This window comes from Gigantopelta aegis, chromosome 15 (assembly GCF_016097555.1).
Source record: "Gigantopelta aegis isolate Gae_Host chromosome 15, Gae_host_genome, whole genome shotgun sequence".
NCBI classification, from domain to species: domain Eukaryota; kingdom Metazoa; phylum Mollusca; class Gastropoda; order Neomphalida; family Peltospiridae; genus Gigantopelta; species Gigantopelta aegis.
Window position 1 is genome coordinate 37,787,456 of NC_054713.1, and position 19,842 is coordinate 37,807,297.

General features: G+C 36.3%; 2 protein-coding genes across 2 annotated transcripts; one reads left to right on the forward strand and one right to left on the reverse strand.

The window, feature by feature from the left end:
* Nucleotides 1-9: 9 nt before the first annotated feature.
* LOC121390262 (cytochrome b5 domain-containing protein 1-like) lies at nt 10-7,963 on the reverse strand. The gene is made up of 4 exons (XM_041522044.1): nt 7,796-7,963; nt 5,880-5,956; nt 3,131-3,349; nt 10-911 (listed from the first exon to the last, which is right to left on the reverse strand). Exons 1-4 carry the CDS (start codon nt 7,914-7,916, stop codon nt 681-683), a joined length of 648 nt encoding a protein of 215 aa, XP_041377978.1. The 5' UTR covers nt 7,917-7,963; the 3' UTR covers nt 10-680.
* A 607-nt stretch (nt 7,964-8,570) lies between these two features.
* LOC121390268 (N-alpha-acetyltransferase 38, NatC auxiliary subunit-like) lies at nt 8,571-18,581 on the forward strand. The gene is made up of 4 exons (XM_041522050.1): nt 8,571-8,612; nt 13,616-13,718; nt 15,075-15,146; nt 17,420-18,581. Exons 1-4 carry the CDS (start codon nt 8,595-8,597, stop codon nt 17,533-17,535), a joined length of 309 nt encoding a protein of 102 aa, XP_041377984.1. The 5' UTR covers nt 8,571-8,594; the 3' UTR covers nt 17,536-18,581.
* Nucleotides 18,582-19,842: the final 1,261 nt, after the last annotated feature.

Consider the following 19,842-nt stretch of genomic DNA (forward strand, 5'->3'; position numbering starts at 1 on the left):
TTAATTAATCAATGCACTTCAGTGGTGTCGTTAAACAAAACTTCTTTTTTTTATTATCGTACAACGGAAGAATCGGGGGGGGGGAGGGGAGGGGGGGTTTGTTGTTGTTTTTTAAATCTTATTTAAAGAAAAATGCTCAAAATATCTATTCGCCCTTAATTAACTTTGATGAGTATATTTAGAGTTAAAAAGTTAATGTCACTGGGAAAAGCCAGAGATACTATTTTCCTGAGAGAAATATTGGGTTATTTGATTATTATAAAAAGTTTACCTTTGAATACTATGTCAGAATTACCAAATGTTTGACATCCAATAACCGATGATTAAATTAATCAATGTACTTCAATCAAGTTGTTAAAAAAAAACCCTTTAACTTATATATTAAATCAAGCTTCAATTGTTAAAGGCACGGGATGTAAAACATTTATATCGTGGTGACTCAGTCTTTATAGGTTTTTGTCCTACATAATAAAATGGTCCTTACTTTTTAAAAACATTTGATATTTTAAAACAAAAAAAATTAAATAAATTCTCAAGAATTATTTGGTAGAACAGATTCTTTGTAGCTCTTTGGTTCCACTTTTCTTTTGTCACTTTTTTTTCAAATCTTGTTAAAAAATATTTCATCACATACTAGTAACACATTGTTCACAAATACACACATCAATCTCGTAACTTTTCTATGCCTCAGTAAGGTCATCATTGAAATAGAGATGTATGGCCTGTAAGAAAGTGTCATCGTTCATGCTGAGAATGTAAAAATCTTCGTCGTCATCCTTGATGTTGTTTTCCGACAGCGTCTGTTTCATGTCAAGATTGCGGCCGTCGTATTTCCATGTGTAACTGTTGGCGTGTGCATTGTACTTGAGATACCGCTCCAAGATCTCGTCAAGGATTTCTTCCGAACACACCTGTGACCAAATAAATTAACATAATTAAAATAATAATAACAAGCATTCTGAAAGTACTACTAAAGCAATACATGTCCCCTACCGGATACAAATATTGGATTGGATTGGATAACATATTAATGTGCCTATATCCAATTAAGGTTCAAGCATGTCTCTCTTGGGCACAGTCTCTGACTTCGCCAGTGACTGGGTCTGGGACAGAAAGGGGGGGGGGGGGGGGGGGTGGAATTGGAATTGAGCAGAATTTTAAAAAAAGCAACTAGTAAAACAGTTACATGCCAAAAATAAAAAGAACTGACTGATCGGCCGAATATGTATATACTTTGGGACATTTTAGAAGGACAATCCAAATATTGTTTGTATTGCCTAAGTTCAATGGCCATAACTCTGTGATAAATGAGTAAATCACTATGAAATTCATCTGTACACAAAATGTGTGCTCAGTATCTTGAGCATTGCAAAACAAAAGTCCAAAAGACACATTTTCGTGTCTCCTAAGTTTAAGGGTCATAATACTTATCAATTATTGACCGTCATTTGATTTTAAGGGTCATAATACTTGTCAATTATTGACCGTCATTGAGGGCAATATCAGGTTTTATGGACTGAAGAAACCGATATTGACCAAGACCCAAAATGTGGTAAATAATTGTTTAATTTAAACTGAACAGTTACCGATTACCTTCAATTTTGCATTCTTTATTTGTAACATAAAATCCAGGGAGTGCCGAATCCAACTACATTTTGATGTATGATGTAAGTTTCTAAATAGAAGTTTGTTTTGTTTAACGACACCACTAGAGCACATTGATTTATTAATCATTGGTTATTGGATGTTAAACATACATGTATGGTCATTTTGACACAGTAATTGAGAGGAAACCACTACATTTTTTCCATTAGTAGCCAGGGATCTTTTATATGCACCATCCCACATACAGGATAGCACATACCACAGCATTTGATATACCAGTCGTGGTGCACTGGCTGGAACAAGAAATAGCTCCATGGGCTCACCGTCGAGTATCAATCCCAACCTGACCACGCATCAAGCGAGTGCTTTATCACTGGGCTACATCCTGCCCAAGTTTCTAAATCTGCGAGATATTCGTTACAACATTTTACGAGTACTGACCTGGTATTTGTCGTATTTGCGGAATTAAACTCAGTATGAATAAAGGTGTTTTGTCACAAGTTTGTGGTTGTTTACATTAGAATTAGCAGTTGACTTTGCATTATGTTACCTATACTCATTAATTGGATAGAATTTTGTCTCATCTTTATTTTAATTGATTAAATCTCCCAGGGCAATATCACTTTTGATCGGACCAGTGAGACCATCTGAGGGCAATATCACTATTTGCAGAAGGTCATGTAACTGGTTTTTGACCAATAAGAATACAGATATATTTTCATTATGTAATAATGTAAAAAAATTGGTAAATCACCAAGTAAGTTAAACTTGATCTGTAACAGAACATGATAAAGCTAAACTCAATATCTCAAGGCATTGTGAAAAATACATCTGTAAAACTGTATGTGGACAGACGCATGGATGGATGGACAGACCAACAGACAGAGAATGGAGATGAAACCTATAGTCCCTTCTGGTTGAACTGGTAGGGGACTAATAAATAGAGAATACGTACATGAGTGGCCGTTAGATACCATATAATATAGCTTTTACTCATATACATGTACCTCTATAACTTGTTCCTGTGATGTCAGTGTGTTGATAATTTTTATCTTTAGTATAATATATCTTTTAATCGTACCTCTATTACTTGTTCCTGTGATGTCAGTATGTTGATAATTTTTATCTTTAGTATAATATATCTTTTAATTGTACCTCTATTACTTGTTCCTGTGATGTAAGAGTGTTGATAATTTTTATCTTTAGTATAATATATCTTTTAATCGTACCTCTATAACTTGTTCCTGTGATGTCAGTGTGTTGATAATTTTTATCTTTAGTATAATATATCTTTTCATTGTACCTCTATTACTTGTTCCTGTGATGTAAGAGTGTTGGTCATTTTTATCTTTAGTATAATATATCTTTTAATTGTACCTCTATAACTTGTTCCTGTGATGTCAGTGTGTTGATAATTTTTATCTTTAGTATAATATATATTTTAATTATACCTCTATAACTTGTTCCTGTGATGTCAGTGTGTTGATAATTTTTATCTTTAGTATAATATATCTTTTAATCGTACCTCTATAACTTGTTCCTGTGATGTCAGTGTGTTGATAATTTTTATGAATCTCGTCTTCTGTGACAAAATCCCCACCATGTAGCCAGCATCCTTCCACCAAGGTCGGCCAAAGTCGTTGGCCCAGTCTGAATCTGGGAAGGGTGGGGGGATGTGGACAAATCTCCCGTTTGGACAGAACGGGATCACACAACCGGTCAACGGATCGACGTGGGTTCGTATCTGTAATGTAAGATAATTCTATAAAACAAGCATTCTGAGAGTATACTTCTAAAGCAATACGTGTCCTTCAACCCCTGCAGTTGCCATGGAGATTCCCGCAGAGTTTTTCATTCTTTGTGTCATTCTTTTTGCCGTGGACTATCTTGGATGTTTTTCCCCCAAGATGTATTTTTTCATTATTGAGATCATTGATAGTTTAATAACATTTTCTCCGAAATTTATATTGACAAAATATGCTACCCTTTTCAGATGTCGAGTGGCCTAATGCAAACAAAAACTAAAACAAACTTTACCAATTTACTTTGATTTGAAAGTGAGGCATTCGGTCTTGGTGACAGATTTCCTAACAGAAATTATGCCGTTATTAAAGAAAATTATTTAAATTCTATATCGCATTAAATATATTCTGACACTATATATTATAAATTGTCATCCCCTTACAACCCCACTGTTCTTGATTGTGCACGTCATTCGTGTGTTAACTGTTACGTCACTTTCAGTCAATGAATACTGCCACTGGTATAAATTAATCTTACAGCATATTGGCAAACAATACAAATAAACTTATCATCAAATTTACTTACAATCCAGAGTTGCAAACATGTTAATGGTAAAGTACCATGGACACTATTTTTTCACAGCAAAATTTTTGGCCGTGGTAATTTTCTTAATTGCAGGGGTTGTCCTTACCGGGCCCAACAAATGTTTGTATCTCCTATGTTCAAGGGCCATAACTTTGTGAAAAATTGGTCAATCACTATGAAAGTCGAACTTGATCTTTAACAGTTCATGGTAATGTTATACACATAATTTCAGCTCAATATCTAGAGTCATTATGTAAAAGACGTCCGGAAAACAAGTCCAAGGGCCGTAACTCAAAAATGTGTAAATTTCTTTGAAATTCAAACTTGATCTGTAAGAGTATACATGATAAAGCCATACACAAAATTTCAGCTCAATATTTCGAGGCACTGTAAAAAAGAAACAATCCTGAAAATTATATGTGGTACAGATAAACAGATCGACATAAGGACGGAGATGAAACCTATACTATGGCTATAGTCCACACCGGTTGGATTGATAGGGGACTAATAACAGTACATATATTAGAATTCAAAATAAAAATCAGGATTCAGGCAAAGCTTCTAGAATTTTTATAAAATCAAATAGCCATGGGATCAATGGTTAAAAGAATTTACTAGCCACAATTAAAAATTCACTAGCCCAACTTTACTTTACATTAATACAATTTTACTAAATAATAGTAGTAATAATCAGGTATGTCACCTAAAGAGGGAGATAGAGCTTAAAAACACTAACATTGGGGCTTGGTTGGGGGCAGGATATTCATATTTACAAAACTGACTTAACTGCACCATTTGACTCCTTTTTTTTTTCACTAACCATCGGGCATGGCAATAGTAGTTATTTACTAGTCCAACACTGAATATCACTAGCCATGGGAGTGGGGCTACCATAATCTGGAAGCCCTGTCGGGCATGGCAATAGTAGTTATTTACTAGCCCAACACTGAATATCACTAGCCATGGGAGTGGGGCTACCATAATCTAGAAGCCCTGTCGGGCATGGCAATAGTAGTTATTTACTAGCCCAACAATGAATATCACTAGCCATGGGAGTGGGGCTACCATAATCTAGAAGCCCTGATTCTGGACATCATTATCAGACTTATAGCCAGTGAGTGAACACTCACGCTGCCCTCTACACTTGCCTTGAAACGTTTCAGGAGAGGAGCAAATTTATTCCATTTCATTTGAAACTTCCAAACATATCTTGATGTTTGTTTTAACTGATAATAGATTTCATAACATACATTGTATTTGGGAAATAAGCTTATGCATGGAGAATTAGTATTTTTAATTAGCATTTATATTTTTACATTTGGTTTTTGTACTGGTAGATTGAATGAGTGAGTGAGTGAGTGAGTGAGTGAGTGAGTGATTGAACAGGGGTTGAAATTTTATTTTAAAAAACACTATTCCGTCAAAAAATGTACTATCCCTTCAATTATTAATGTACCGCTAGTTTTCCTGACTGTGCTACGTCGCCCTGTACAACATTGTGTAACGAACATACTAGCTGGCATTACAAACGAACTCACTCCAAAATTAGTCTCGTTCAAAAAGATGTTTATTTTGTACCGGTAAGTGCATGAGAAAAGTCTTAGTAGCACGAGGATTTGTTCTGCAGAAAAATGTACCTGAAGAACAAAATGCATAAGCGGAATAGTCGCAGCCGATTTTCGGTATTCCGTGCTTTATTTTCACTTTCATGACGGAATATTGTTTTACTATTCCGTTTTGAAATTTCCTATTTGCAGAATAGCATAAAATTCTACCCCTGATGAATGAATAAATATAAATAAATAAATAAATTAAAAAATGAAATTTTTTTAAATAAATAAATGATTACTGTATCCAATTTCTAAGGTCAGCCCATTTGATTTAGACACATACGTTTATATACACACTGCATGCTAGTAAAAAATAACAAAATGTAGATTCTTCACCTCTTTAGACTTTGGGTTGAACCAGTGTGAAATGTCTTTACCAGCTGATTGGATGATAGGTTTCAACAAAACATCTCCTGAAATAATAACAACAAATACATGTATATATATTACAGTTCTAGTCTGATAGCTTTTACCTCCATCCCACTTCAACCACATGTACATAAGTATAGCTGTTTAATGTAATGTTTTCCCATCCCAACCAGTGCCCCAAGACTGGTATATCAAAGGCCATGGTATGTGCTGCCCTGTCTTTAGGAAACTGCATTAAAAAAAACCCAATAATTATTTGTTAAGCCTATGCTCATTTGGTAAAATGTATTGATATTTAAAACTACTATAAACATAATGTTACAGCAAACATACTGTTTTTCACAACAAAATGTTCATATGATACATCAGGTTTGTACAAATTTCATGAATGACTATTCAGTTTGGCATACCTGATTTACCACCAATGGAAAATTTACTAAATGATAAGTATAGTGTTGGGAATCATTCAGAACTTCGTTATCAATCATCGCTTATAATCGGTTTGCACCAATCGACTTTTCATTGATGAAAAAAACAAATAATGTAAATCACTTATTAAAATACTTTTCATTTTAGACATTACCGGTATCATATTCTTGTAACTGACCAGGATGTGTTGTTTTTATATCTGTTGATAAATATCATGACGTCATTGGTTTGTGTCTGCACATTAGAAAAAGTGTGACATGCACGACTGTTGATGTGTGCACGCTATTGCTTTAGTGGTTCTTACTCACAAAATAGTTGTTTAATTTGCAAAGGCATTAACTTGCACCAGGTTATATACCATCTGTAGGAAATATAGCCAAACCAATATTTAATCATAAGCAATAAAAAAATTTTAAAAAGACAGATAATTTAAAAAAATGGATGTACTATATCATTGTATGCACAGGCACTTGAAACAGATTAGTATGTACATAAATATAAAATTTTGTTGTATATTATTAAATTTGGAAATTTTTTACAATATACGGCTAATACTCTCGCCATTTTGGTGCGATTTTCTAACTGGTATTTCTCAAGTATCAATAATCAATTATCTGCTAAAACCCTATATAGCGGAAGACGCAAAATACCAAAGCAAATCATGTTGCATACTTACACATTTTTCTTTCACTTATTTTTTGTGCAATCAAATAAAAAAAATTCTAACAAATACCAAGTTACAACTTTTTATTTATTTGTACTATACTTTGTGTCTAAGGTCGACGACAGTCACTTTTCGCGCCCTTGTTATGTCTTGGTACACAATAAATATAGATATCTTACCATAATTTCACTTGAAATCCTTATTATATAAAAGGTACAATTTTTTAGTCACAAGATTTTCTTCAAAAACATTCAGGTGCATTAGTAATGTTCAAAGAAACATTTTCAATAGCAATTTTGCATTGGAATTTTTCCAGCATTCTTAAAACAGAAACGTCATGTACCCGGTTTATGGTTATTGTAAGGAGATTCAAAATGATGTCATTGGAATACTAACGTCATTCAAATTCAAAATTACCGTAACTATATTATTACAATGCTTCGCCACATTAAAATAAAAACTGGTCTACTAACCGTGACCCCTATCAAATTTCTATGACAAGCAGACACTGCTGTTCACTGGTCGGTATTTTTTATTTTTCATAATTCTGGACAAAATATTAATTTTATGTTTTAAAAGATAAAAATATTAAAAAGTACCATTTGTCAAATATATCATATCAAAAAATTACTGTTGGATATGTTTCATTTATTGTGTACGAAGCCAAAACAAGGGTCCTAAAGGTGACTGTTGTCGACCGTAGACTTAGTGCCTGTAATAGTATGATAAAGTTGTAATTTAAATTGTAAACATGAAATTGAAATGATGAATTAATATAAAATGCAAATACCCTTGTACTTTTCACACAGCGGCGTCAGGTCATACACCTTTCCTAAAAACGAAACCCATAAATCGTCCATGGTGTTATGGACTGACACTTCATTAGGTGTGAAATACTTTGGACGCGACATTTTTGTGTCATAAACATGAAAATCCCTGTTGCCAATATAAACATAGCAACCGGAAACGGAAGTTAGTTGAATGAGAAATGTATGGTTTAAAACGCGGACTTTAACCGATCAAGCAGTAACCGGAAACTTGTCATTTATGGTCAGCCTTAAATAATAACTTAAATTAGACAAACAACCAAAAACCAACCAAACAAGAAAACAAACCGCACACAGATCAGATTTGTTTAATGACATATCGACACAGTATGGACAAACCAACTAGAGGAGGGGGAGGGAGCATTTATGGTCTGTGTTGGGGGTAAAATGGCTCGAATCCAATAATCAGGGGTGGGAATTGGTGAACTGTAAAAAAGAGGAAATTCAGAGGGGTCCCGGAAATTCTTGAAATCCTAGGTTAAAATTTGTGCTATCTGACACATTTTAGAGGAAAGGACGATTAAAATGCGAAAAAACGCAATATTCCATGAGAGAAAAACAGCTGATCCTAGGAGAATTCCCACCCCTGAATAATTGCATTACAAAATAAAATATAGTTGTCGAATATCCATAAATATGGTTTTTACCAGACTGTCATGTACAAATTACATCAAGTTTTACCACAACAATTATGTGTCTTTCTTATGTCTTGTTTTACTGTCCTCAACACATATTGGAGGAAAATACTAAAGAAGAACAAGTATGGCTGGTGAAACCGAGGTAATTTGTGCAATTAATTTTATTTCTGGTTTATTTAGTTAGCAGCTAGTAATTTTTTGTATATATTTCATTTATAAATGGAATATTTTTTGGAAAGCGTTCCTTATTTCCCCCACTATTGGGGTATTGAATTACTGGATTACGAAATATAAACGTTAAAATGTTACATTATGTTGGTTTTATAGTAGTCCAAGGTAAACATCTACGGTCCGTTTTTTAACATTTTGACATTTATTGGACCAGCAATAAACATCACAATAATAAATATCGTGCCGGAGACGTTTATCTTGATGAACTAGTTTTATAGAACAAATTGTTTTAAAAGATCATATTGTATATAACTATTGCTAACCCTAACCCTAAGGCGTAGTAAAAAAAAATTTTTGGTTCCGGTTACCCGACCGTCCCTAGATTTTTGATGCCGACCCTAAACTTTTTTTAACCTCCCCCGCCCCCTTTTTTTTCACCTGTTTTATTTAATAATCCATTAATATCAATCCTAATTTTCGTCGACTCTAAAAACAACAACTGCAGAGAGATGCCACAAGATCTGTCAGTCCAAATCTCGTTACCAGAAGACCTGGAACACTTCGCGTCCAAATGAAAAGCTTCCGAAAGCCATTCGGAACTCCTCGTACATTTTCACGAAATATAAGCGTAGCGGAATGTGACGAGGTGTTCCGATTGGATTCACAAGTTCCGAGTAGTTCCTAATGAGTACGAGAACACGTCTGAGAGCATGTGGTGTCAATGGCGTCTTCCATTTACAGAGCAGAATGTCAAAAATGTGCTCATTCAAATCAAATAATATTATTTAAATCAATTTCAAATGAAACAACATTCTAGGAATTATTTTCTACCATTCACCCTCCCGGTGTCAAATTTCATTTTCAAGCCAGCTGTAAAGCTGAACTAAAGGATGACGATATCGCGGTGGACGATTCAAACGTCACTGTTGGCCAGCTGGCCGAGCGTTTTTTCCAATTAAATATATCCAATTTTGTTGCACAACAGATGATGAACTTGACATAACTCCAGTCACCCATGTCAAAAAAAAAAATGCGTTTGATATCCTTATGGAAATCCGAAGTCAAAGAGGCTACGTTAAAGAAAAATCTTTTTAAAAAATCTTTAAAAAAAAAAAAAAAAAAAAAAAAGTTTTCCCTACCTACCTACCCTATTTGTTTTTGGCATGTAACAGGAACCAAACATTTTTTTTTACTTGGCCTAACCTTAAACTAATTCTAACAAATATTTCTTTAAAATCGTTATGGGGAAAATAAGGAACTCATGCCTATTTTTATTTGAAAATAGTGTAAGGTATGTTAAGCTGTCTATTCATGTTTTCAAATCGTGTTCACAGACCTGTCAACCTTTAGTCAAGAGAAAGCAGGAGGTGTGTGTTGAAAAAGTAGGAGATTTTGTCAAAAAACAGGAGATTTTTTTAACTGCACACGATTTAACATAAGTTTTTAAAAAGTACTACAATAAGTTATATGAACACTACATAATGTCATGTATACTTGTCAACCTTAGTTATTGGCATTAAAAAAAAAAAAAAAAAAAAAAAAATATAAAAAAATAATAATAAAAATAAAAATTATATATATACTGAACCGCAAAAGAAACGCGAGATTTTTAAATGTCATTTCTATATGGTAAATTATAACAATTTATTTCGGGGATGTAACTGTCAATATTACAAGACATGCTGGTTTATGACTGAGACCCAAATTGCAGGTACCCTTTCAACTTTCCATGAAACGACACGCCAAAACGCACCTGTCTCGAAGGCCGTGGGTGGCAGTCGCAAACAATTGTCATGAAAACCGAAATGCACGTGCATCTCGTGGAGGTTATGGGTATAAAAACCAACTTGAACTGCGTTCCTGGCATTCGTAATTTGCACGCATCATGTATGGCCCGATTGTCAGCAGCGCAGAGAGAACAAGCTATCGGCCGATTGCAAGCCGGGCAGCGTGCCCTGGTTGTTGCTAACGCTTACAATGTCCATGTCAGCACCATCCATCGTCTACAGCAGCGGTACATCAACACCAACAGCACTGCAGACAGTCACCGCAGCGGGCGCCCCCGGGTGACCACGCCCAGGCAGGACCGCTACATCAACCGGCAACACCTCCATGATCGCTTCAGAATGGCCAGCATGACAGCTCGCGCGACCATTGGCACTGGACAGCGACCCATCAGTGATGACACGGTACGACGTCGACTGGCCGCCAACAACCTGTTTTGCTGACGTCCCGCTCGAGGACCTGTCCTCACCGCCCGCCACCGTCAGACACGACTACAGTGGGCTACACAGCACCAACATTGGCGGCATCAACAATGGAGGTTGATAGTCTTCTCTGACGAGAGCTGGTACTGCGTTTCCAACTCGGATGGCAGAGTGAGGGTGTGGCGTAGGAGGGGTGAACGCTACAGAGACGCATGTGTCCTGGAGAGAGACCCGTGGTGTGGCCAAAGCATCATGGTTTGGGGTGCTATAGGCCTGAATCAGAGAATTGGGCCCCATTTGTTCCAAAATGTTGGTGCAGGCAGAGGGAATGGCATCACAGCGCAGCGCTACGTTGACCAGATTCTAACACCTCACATAGTGCCCTTCTTCACGCGTCACCATAACCACGTGTTCCAGCAGGATAATGCTCGCCCCCACACGGCCAGGATCACCATGGACTTCCTGCGTTAGCACAACATCAGAACCATGCCGTGGCCGGCTCTCAGCCCTGATTTGAACCCGATTGAACACCTGTGGGATGAAATCCAGAGACGGCTTAACCAGGTGGTCCCACGGCCGACAACTCGTGTGCAACTGGAGGCAGCTTTCCTGAGGGTGTGGGCACAGGTGCCAATAGCTTTTGTGAACCGCCTCGTGCACTCCATGTACCAACGGTGTATGGCCGTTTTGAACACCCAGGGAGGACATACACGGTATTGAACATGTCACGCCCTACAATCTCGATGTGCTGGATCCCCCCACTACCTGAACACAGGCAAACGACCCAGAGACTGTGGTCAAAGTGCATCCAATAAATTGACTTTATCAGATTTTTCAAAATTTATCTTTGATATTAATAAATTGAAACATATTTTCTCAGCCACACATGTGTCGCGTTTCTTTTGCGGTTCAGTATATATTAAATTTGTTTTAATTATTTTTAAATATTATTATAATTTAATTCATATTTTTAAAAATAACTCTTTTATCCAAAAATCTTAACACTAAAAAATTTAAACATTAATTAGTACATTTATGGTATTACACTTACTAACGGTGACTTACAGGTTGCATCATCGTTATTTCTGTTTCCTGAAAAGTAGACCCAAGACAAATTTATATAGGCCTAAATCTTATAAATTAATATTCAGTTTTTACTACAATAAGGTAGTGGTGTAGTACTTATTTAAAATCACCATAACCATGCAATAAACATTGTATTTCCACTAATCATTTCTACTAATCTTAAGTAAAAGCTCATTACTGACATCGTGTGAAATATACTGGAATTATACCTATTTCCGTATGTCAAACACAAGATTTATTAATCGTAGGAAAATAATCCCTTGAAGTGTACTCTTGTTACTAATATTTTACTGCACAAACCTACAAATCTAATTGATACAAGTATTGTTTATACAGCTAATTGGTCTTTCTGTTGTCTTGCTTTGACATTGTGTGTGTTGATGCATGGGGTCACTGTCTACTCTGGCACTTCCAGCCATAGAACTTTGTGTTATGTAATCCAGTGGGAAGACATTTTACGAGTCAGAGGTGTTATTAGGACTAAATATAATAGTTTTATATATGGCAACACTGAATGTCAATACACAGCCACGGTAGCTTTAATTTTTTTTATACTTAGAAAATAACGATTTCCCGGGAGAAATGTTTTTCCACGGGAGACTTGATCAAATACCGGGAGTCTCCCGCGGAATCCGGGAGGGTTGACAGGTCTGTGTTCATTTTATTATTTTTGGTATGGTCTCACTACACGGCAATAGATTATAGACTTGAAATAGTGACAATTATTGACTTTATTGTCAGGAAAATTTGATAATTACGGAGGCCTCACATCTGGCTTAAATATTACTACAGACTAAGCCTATTCAGGCTATTGAGGTTGGGCAATAAAGTCTACTTTGTTTCGTTTTCGTACTCGTATCAAACTAAGGTTCAAGCACGCTGTCATCATCATGTGCACTCGTATCGAATGCTGGTCAACTCGCCCCTAAACCAACTCGCCCCCAACCAACACTTCTGTAAATAATTGTGACGAAATTAAAAATGGACATCTACAACTTTCGTGTCATTTTATTTATTAATATTACAGTGAAACTCCACTATTACAACCACTTATTAAAATGTTTTATATTGGAGAGATCCAATAACCGATTACAATGAACTGTCAAGCCTATTTTAACAATGTTTGTTAGTTTGTACATTATATCCTTAAAGGAATGATCAGGGAAGGCTTTTGGACTCCGACTGGTGTGCATATTCAGTGCATGCACATTAACTATTGTTATATTTAATTAGTAAAACAATAATCATATGAGTTGACTAAGGGCCATTCCATGGTATTTGGTCCATGGGTGTGAAAATTTCAAAATGATCTGTTATTAAACTAAGTTTTTATTATAACTTAAAGTTAACACCCTTAAGCACATACAAATATACTTTTATTGCCAATTTACTTTTATTTTATGGGTTTTAATGACAGTTTTATTTAAAAAAAAAAAAAATTGTAAGCCAGGATGTGACATTTGGTCAGTGCATGTGCATGTGTATGCCCTGTTAGCTGCACGTATATTGTACCCGTCTTACAATGTGCATGTGTATGCCCTGTTAGCTGCACGTATATTGTACCCGTCTTACAATGTACATGTGTATGCCCTGTTAGCTGCACGTATATTGTACCCGTCTTACAATGTGCATGTGTGCAAGATGGTTAGCCACTGAGTGATATTAATATGTTGTGCTTCAGGTGTTGGTGCCATCAGACGAGGAACAGGAAGGTAGGAAGCAGTTAGAGCGCTGGCTAAACAAGAGCATGAAGATACAAATGACAGATGGCAGAACACTTATTGGTGAGCATAGGATTACATGAGAAAGAAAAATACAGTTACCTACAGCTATTTTGTAATGTTTTTGCCACCAGCAAAGTACTCACCAGTGACACTTTTGAGCCTGCCTATGGCAATGCTAAATTGGTAACTTTTGCAACAAATGTTAAAAACAAAAATAGTCCCTTCAACCGATGGCAATAATTTTATTCACTGGCAAAAAAATTCCATTGGCGAAGCCACAGAACATGGGCAATTCATATATTCAAAATTTCAACAATTGCCGATGGTGCCATTGTTAAGTTCAAGCCCTGAGCTAAATTTGGCGGTAAATGAGTTAACTAAGGCCAACGACAGTCACTTTTAGCACCCTTGTTTTGTGTTCGTAAACAATAAATATATAGCATATCTTACCATAATTTCACTTGAAATCCATATTTCGTAAAAGGTACAATTTTTTAATCACAAGATTTTCTTCAAACACATTTAGGTGCATTAGTAATCTTCAAACAAAAACAATTCAATAGCAATTTTGCACTGGCATTTTCCAGCATTGTTAAAATGGAAACGTCATGTACCCAGTGTATGGTTATTGTAAGGAGATTCAAAGTGATATCATTGGAATACTGACATCATTCAAATTCAGAATTAGCTATATTTTACAGCATTCTTAAAATGGAAACGTCATGTACCCAGTGTATGGTTATTGTAAGGAGATTCAAAGTGATAACATTGGAATACTGACATCATTCAAATTCAAAATTAGCTATATTTTACAATGCTTCGCCACATTTAAATAAAAACTGGTCTGCTAACCTTGACCCCTGTCAAATTTCTATAACAAGCAGACAACGCTGTTTACAGGTTGGTATTTTTTTTTTTTCTTCTTCATAATTCTGGACAAAATATTCATTTTAAGTTTCAAAAGATGAAAGAAATAAAAAGTACCTTTTGTCAAATATATTATATCAAAAAATTACACTTGGATATGTTTTATTTACTGTGTACAAAGCCAAAACAAGGATGCAAAAAGTGATTGTCGTCGACCTTAACACAGCCTTACATTGCTGCACTTTCCTGTGAAAATGTGGACATGTTAGTGTTCCTTAAATTAAAAAGAATATGATTCTCAACTAGCCAATAGACAAACGAATGATTAATCAGATTTTACTGGGTTTTTTAAAAATACTGTTCTTCTTTCTGCAAATTCTTTTCACTTAAATTGTATTCATGGACATGAATAAATATTCGTATTCATCACCTCATATTGGTGATATGTATTGTATCTGCCTCCATGTGTCTTCGTTACACCCCTACTTGAAATGAATTTATTATACGAGGTTGAAATACATGTTTTACATGACACTGTATGGTTTCCAGGTGTATTCTTGTGTACAGACAGAGACAGAAATGTCATTCTTGGATCGTGTGAAGAATACATCAAATCGCCTGGTAGGTAGTTAATAGCTAGTGTAGATTTTTATTGGAAGAATTATTATTTGAAAATGAGTGGACCCATATCACAATATAAAATGCTCCCACATTATCAGCCTATATATACATGTGGTGAGCTGGCTGGAACGAGAAATAGTCCAATGGGCCCACCGACGGGGGTCGGTCTAGGATCAATCCCCGTCGGTTGGCCCATTGGGCTATTTCTTGTTCCAACCAGTGCACCACATCTGGTATATCAAAGGCTGTGGTATGTATTATCCTGTCTGTGAGATGATGCATATAACAGATCCCTTGCTCCTAATCGAAAAGAGTAGTCCTTGAAGTGGCGACAGCGGGTTTCATATCTCAATATCTGTGTGGTCTTAACCATATGTCTGACACCATATAACCATAAATAAAATGTGTTGAGTGCATCATTAAATAATTTTAAAAAAAGTATTAGTATGTACATAAATCTTTCCTTTAAAGATCCATTGTAAATATCATAGTATAAATTTATGCCATGTATTTAGCGTTTTTACATGTATGATCTAGCAACTGTCCTTCCAGCTGTTCGATTTTCTGTTTAAGTGTTTTCATGTCTCTTCTTTCTAGCTTCAGCTGTACTGTGGCATTCGATAACTCTGATTGTAAAGAGTGAATTTTCACCCGTTTTTGCTTTGTTACCTAAACTTACTTCATCATTCACCCGCTTTTGTAAATTGAGTTCATCCTTCTTACCTAAGTCTTTTGTTGTAGGCTGAATGTCTGAACATGTTGTTGTGATGAGCATTTCAATCCATTCAGTTGTTTTTTTTGGTTTCATCAAGTGCAGCTTGAATTTTATGATTTGATGCTAGCAGCTCACAAATTTTCACCTCTTGTCTTTCTGTTAAAGATGCAATCTGTAAGTTCTTTTCTTCAATAAGCTGTTTGTAAAGTATGTCCAGTGGCTTTTTCCATAGTAAGGGACATCTCTAGTGCTTCTATATCGCCTCTTACTTTTCTTACTTCAATGCGAGGAGAGTCGCATGAAATTGCAGAAGTTTCCCAAAACCGTTTCTTGGGATTGTCTGGAATACTAGAATTAATTTATGGTAGCCCCACTCCCATGTCTAGTGATATTCAGTGTTAGGCTAGTAAATAACTACTATGGCCATGCCCGACAGCTAGTGAATTTGTTTTTGTCAAATGTTGCAGTTAAGTCTATTTTGTAAATATGAATATCCTGCACCCACCCCAACTCCCCAATGTTAGTGTTTCTAGCTCTGTCAACCTCTTTATGACACATATCTGACTATTATTTAGTACAATTGTATTAACTTAAAGTAAGGTAGGGCTAGTAAAAAATGTTAATCACTGATCCCATGGCTAGTGGATTTTATAAAAATTCTAGAAGTCCTGCTAGCAGCACTTTCTTGTACCAATACTTGGCAAATGTCACCAATAATATCTGGCACCAACGTTTCTAATACAGAAACCTGTTTGGAGCAGACATAATCAGCAAGCAGGACATTTTCTAACTGACATCTGTCCCTGGACTTAGTTTTTGATTTCTTTTTGAATTCACATAGTATCTTGGTTAAGTCTTTCGTCAGTGTTTTTCTGCCCCATTGGTTAATACCGGTAAGTGCTTGCACAGCTTCATGCATCCAGGAGGAAGAAAAATCCTCATCTTTTCTAAACTTGTCAAGTTCAATAAGAATCCCATTGGTAAGGCCAATAGGTACCAGAACTGGAACAGGTAACTGTTCTCTGGTCACTCTTGCTGACCGTAGCCAATTTCCTATGAAGGCCAATTCTTCTTCGAGAAAAAGCATGAAATGCTCTTCCTCACCATCGATTAATGCACATGCACATTTAAACGTTTCAGTAACATATCGTAATCTCCCTTTGGATAGGTTTATGATTTTTTTGCGCAAACCTTGTCAGTTTGTCCCACGACTTGTCATTTGTGGAATAGTAAAGTTGCAACAGCAGTCTACATGTTGTTTTGGGCATCTGCTGCGACCAGTTGACAGAAAGGTGGTAGACAGGGTATCAAACTGTTCATTAACTGTTAAAAAAAAATGTATATAATTAAAGCTGCAAGCAGCAATAAATGCACTGGCTGGAATGAGAAAGACATGTAGCCCATTGGGCCCACCGATGGGTATCTATCCTAGACCGACCGCACATCAGGCGAGTCCTTAACCCCTGGGCTACGTCCTGTTCCATTGGGGGTTGGAGGACAGGGATGTATTTTGTTACTTCGTCACAACCATTAACGTCATTATTTATTTCTGTTTCAGACACGGAAGACAAAGAAGAACCACGGGTGTTAGGTCTGGCCATGGTTCCCGGTCAGCACATTGTCAGCATCCACGTGGACGAGTCAAAGGTCAACCCAGAGCCTCCAGTGATTTGATTGGACACCCGATGTCCAATCGAATCACAGACTTTTGCCTGATAGTTAACAGTGTGACCAATCAACATTCTGATTGTGTGAACATCAAACTTAGAGAGCATATTTTTCATTGGTTACTACAGCAAGATTTGAAATTCGTTTTGTGGAGAGGGAAGCAGTTAGGGTCTCCTCAAGTACTCGAGTACATGGGCACGGGCTGGGTGTAGCAAGACTGGAGTCTTTTCATAGGACTCGAGTACCCATCAGGGTTCGTACAGTCTGGAAAACCTTGAAAAGTATGGAATGTTAAAAATCCATTTTCCAGATCTGGAAAATGTATGGAAAAATACCTTTTTTGCGAGTTGGTTTGGAAAAAGTATGAAAATTTGTCTTTAGGACTCATGTAGAAAAGTTTGGTTGCGTGAAACCGTCGGAGCGGAATCTTGACGATGTTTTCCAATGTCGGCTCTGACGTACATTTGAGAAATCGAGACTAACTAGTGCCGACATTTACCGAAAATTTGAAGTACGCGTTTGCGCAATGCATATGACAAAAAGATCGTCCATTTTGTCAAATTTTCCGATAATATGGGGAGATGTATTGAGTAACGCAAGTCTTGAAAACAATTTTTTTTGTTGAGGTCTGCAATTTTTATATTTCCAAGGTGTATGGACCCTGCCCGTGTAAGGAGGAGCACTCTCATTTTACGTCACTTTGCCATATTTGCTTGCCACCGATTACATTACAGGGCTATGAGACATGGAGGGAAAACAAAAGTCGAATGTGTGAAATGCAATACAATGGCATGATTTGGCATCCATGTTCAGCGCTGGAATTAAGATGCATAATGCTAATTTGCTATATTCCTTATTCTCATTATCATCTATGGCAAGTGTCGGGTACTCTGGTCCAGGTCGAGTTTGACCCTTGAGTACTCGAGTCCAATAAGTCGGACCCGTGAAGGCCCTAGAAGCAATCGTTACTTCTTAGGTTTTATTTTGTGGAGTGTGAAGTAATCTTTACATTTCAGTTTTCAAGATGGAAGCAAATAAAATTGGTATCAAAATGAGACTTGTAGTCTTTTTAACAGTAACGCCCAAACCTTGAGACAAACATTAATTAAAGCATAAGATTTATATACCCGGAATTCTTGATATATCTGAAATACTGTCGAAATGAAGATGGGAGAGCAAAAGCTGTTTGTGAAGTTGATTATCAGAAAGTATATTGTTTATTTTGAATAGCACTTGCTATTTTACCCTGTCCATTTTGAGCCTTGAATATAGTGCAGTTTAACAATAACACTAGAGCACATTGTTTTAGTAATCATCGGCCATTGGATGTCAAACATTTGGTAATTTTCACATATAGTTTTAGAGGAAAGCCACCACATTCTTCCATTAGTAGCAAGGGATCTCTTATATGCACCATCCCACTGACAGGATAGCACATACCACAGCCTTTAATAAGCCAGTGGTGGTGCACTGGCTGGAACGAGAAACAGCCCAATGGGCCCACCGACTGGAGTTTGATCCAAGACCGACCGTGCATCAAGCGAGAGCTTTACCACTGGGCTACATCCAGCCCACTATACTGATCCTATCATAAAACTGTAAAAAAAATAAAAAAATTGACTGGTTATTTAATTTTATTGCTCAATTTTTAAATAGCAAAGTGACCAACAGGTAAATTGTGCACAGCTGGGATATTGTAAGGCTACTACACTGGCTTGTCTCTCACATGTCATTAACCTATCTTAGGAAGAGACATGTGAAATAGTATATGTCAACGGTAGTGTGCTTGAACCATAAAATGAATGTGTGTGTAAGAGAGAGAAAAAAAGCGAAAGATAGATGGAGATGGAGAAAGAGAAGAGTGAGGAAGAGAGAGACAGATAGATGGGCAGAAAGAATGTGAGAGAGAGAGAGAGAGAGAGAGAGAGAGAATAATTGTTTTAGTGTCTGAAAGTGAACCAGTGACATAGAATTTACTTATTTCTTATATTTGATGTTTACTTTGTTGTTAGCATTGTTTTTCTCATAAACTTATTGAAAATTAATGCCATGTATATATCATTCATTCATTAACAATAGAGTTTCATTTATGTTACATTTTCATGATTTTTTTTCCAGTGAATATGTAACTTAAGATTCTTGTCACTACTGGCCTGTTCATAGTATCATACTCTACAAATAAATAATGTGATATACATGTATATGACTGTTGCATGTTAGTAATTATAATGTGACTTAGTGAGCCACATACCCTACTTTTCAAGACATACACCATGACTGTTTCATATAGAGAATACTACATGACAGGCCATT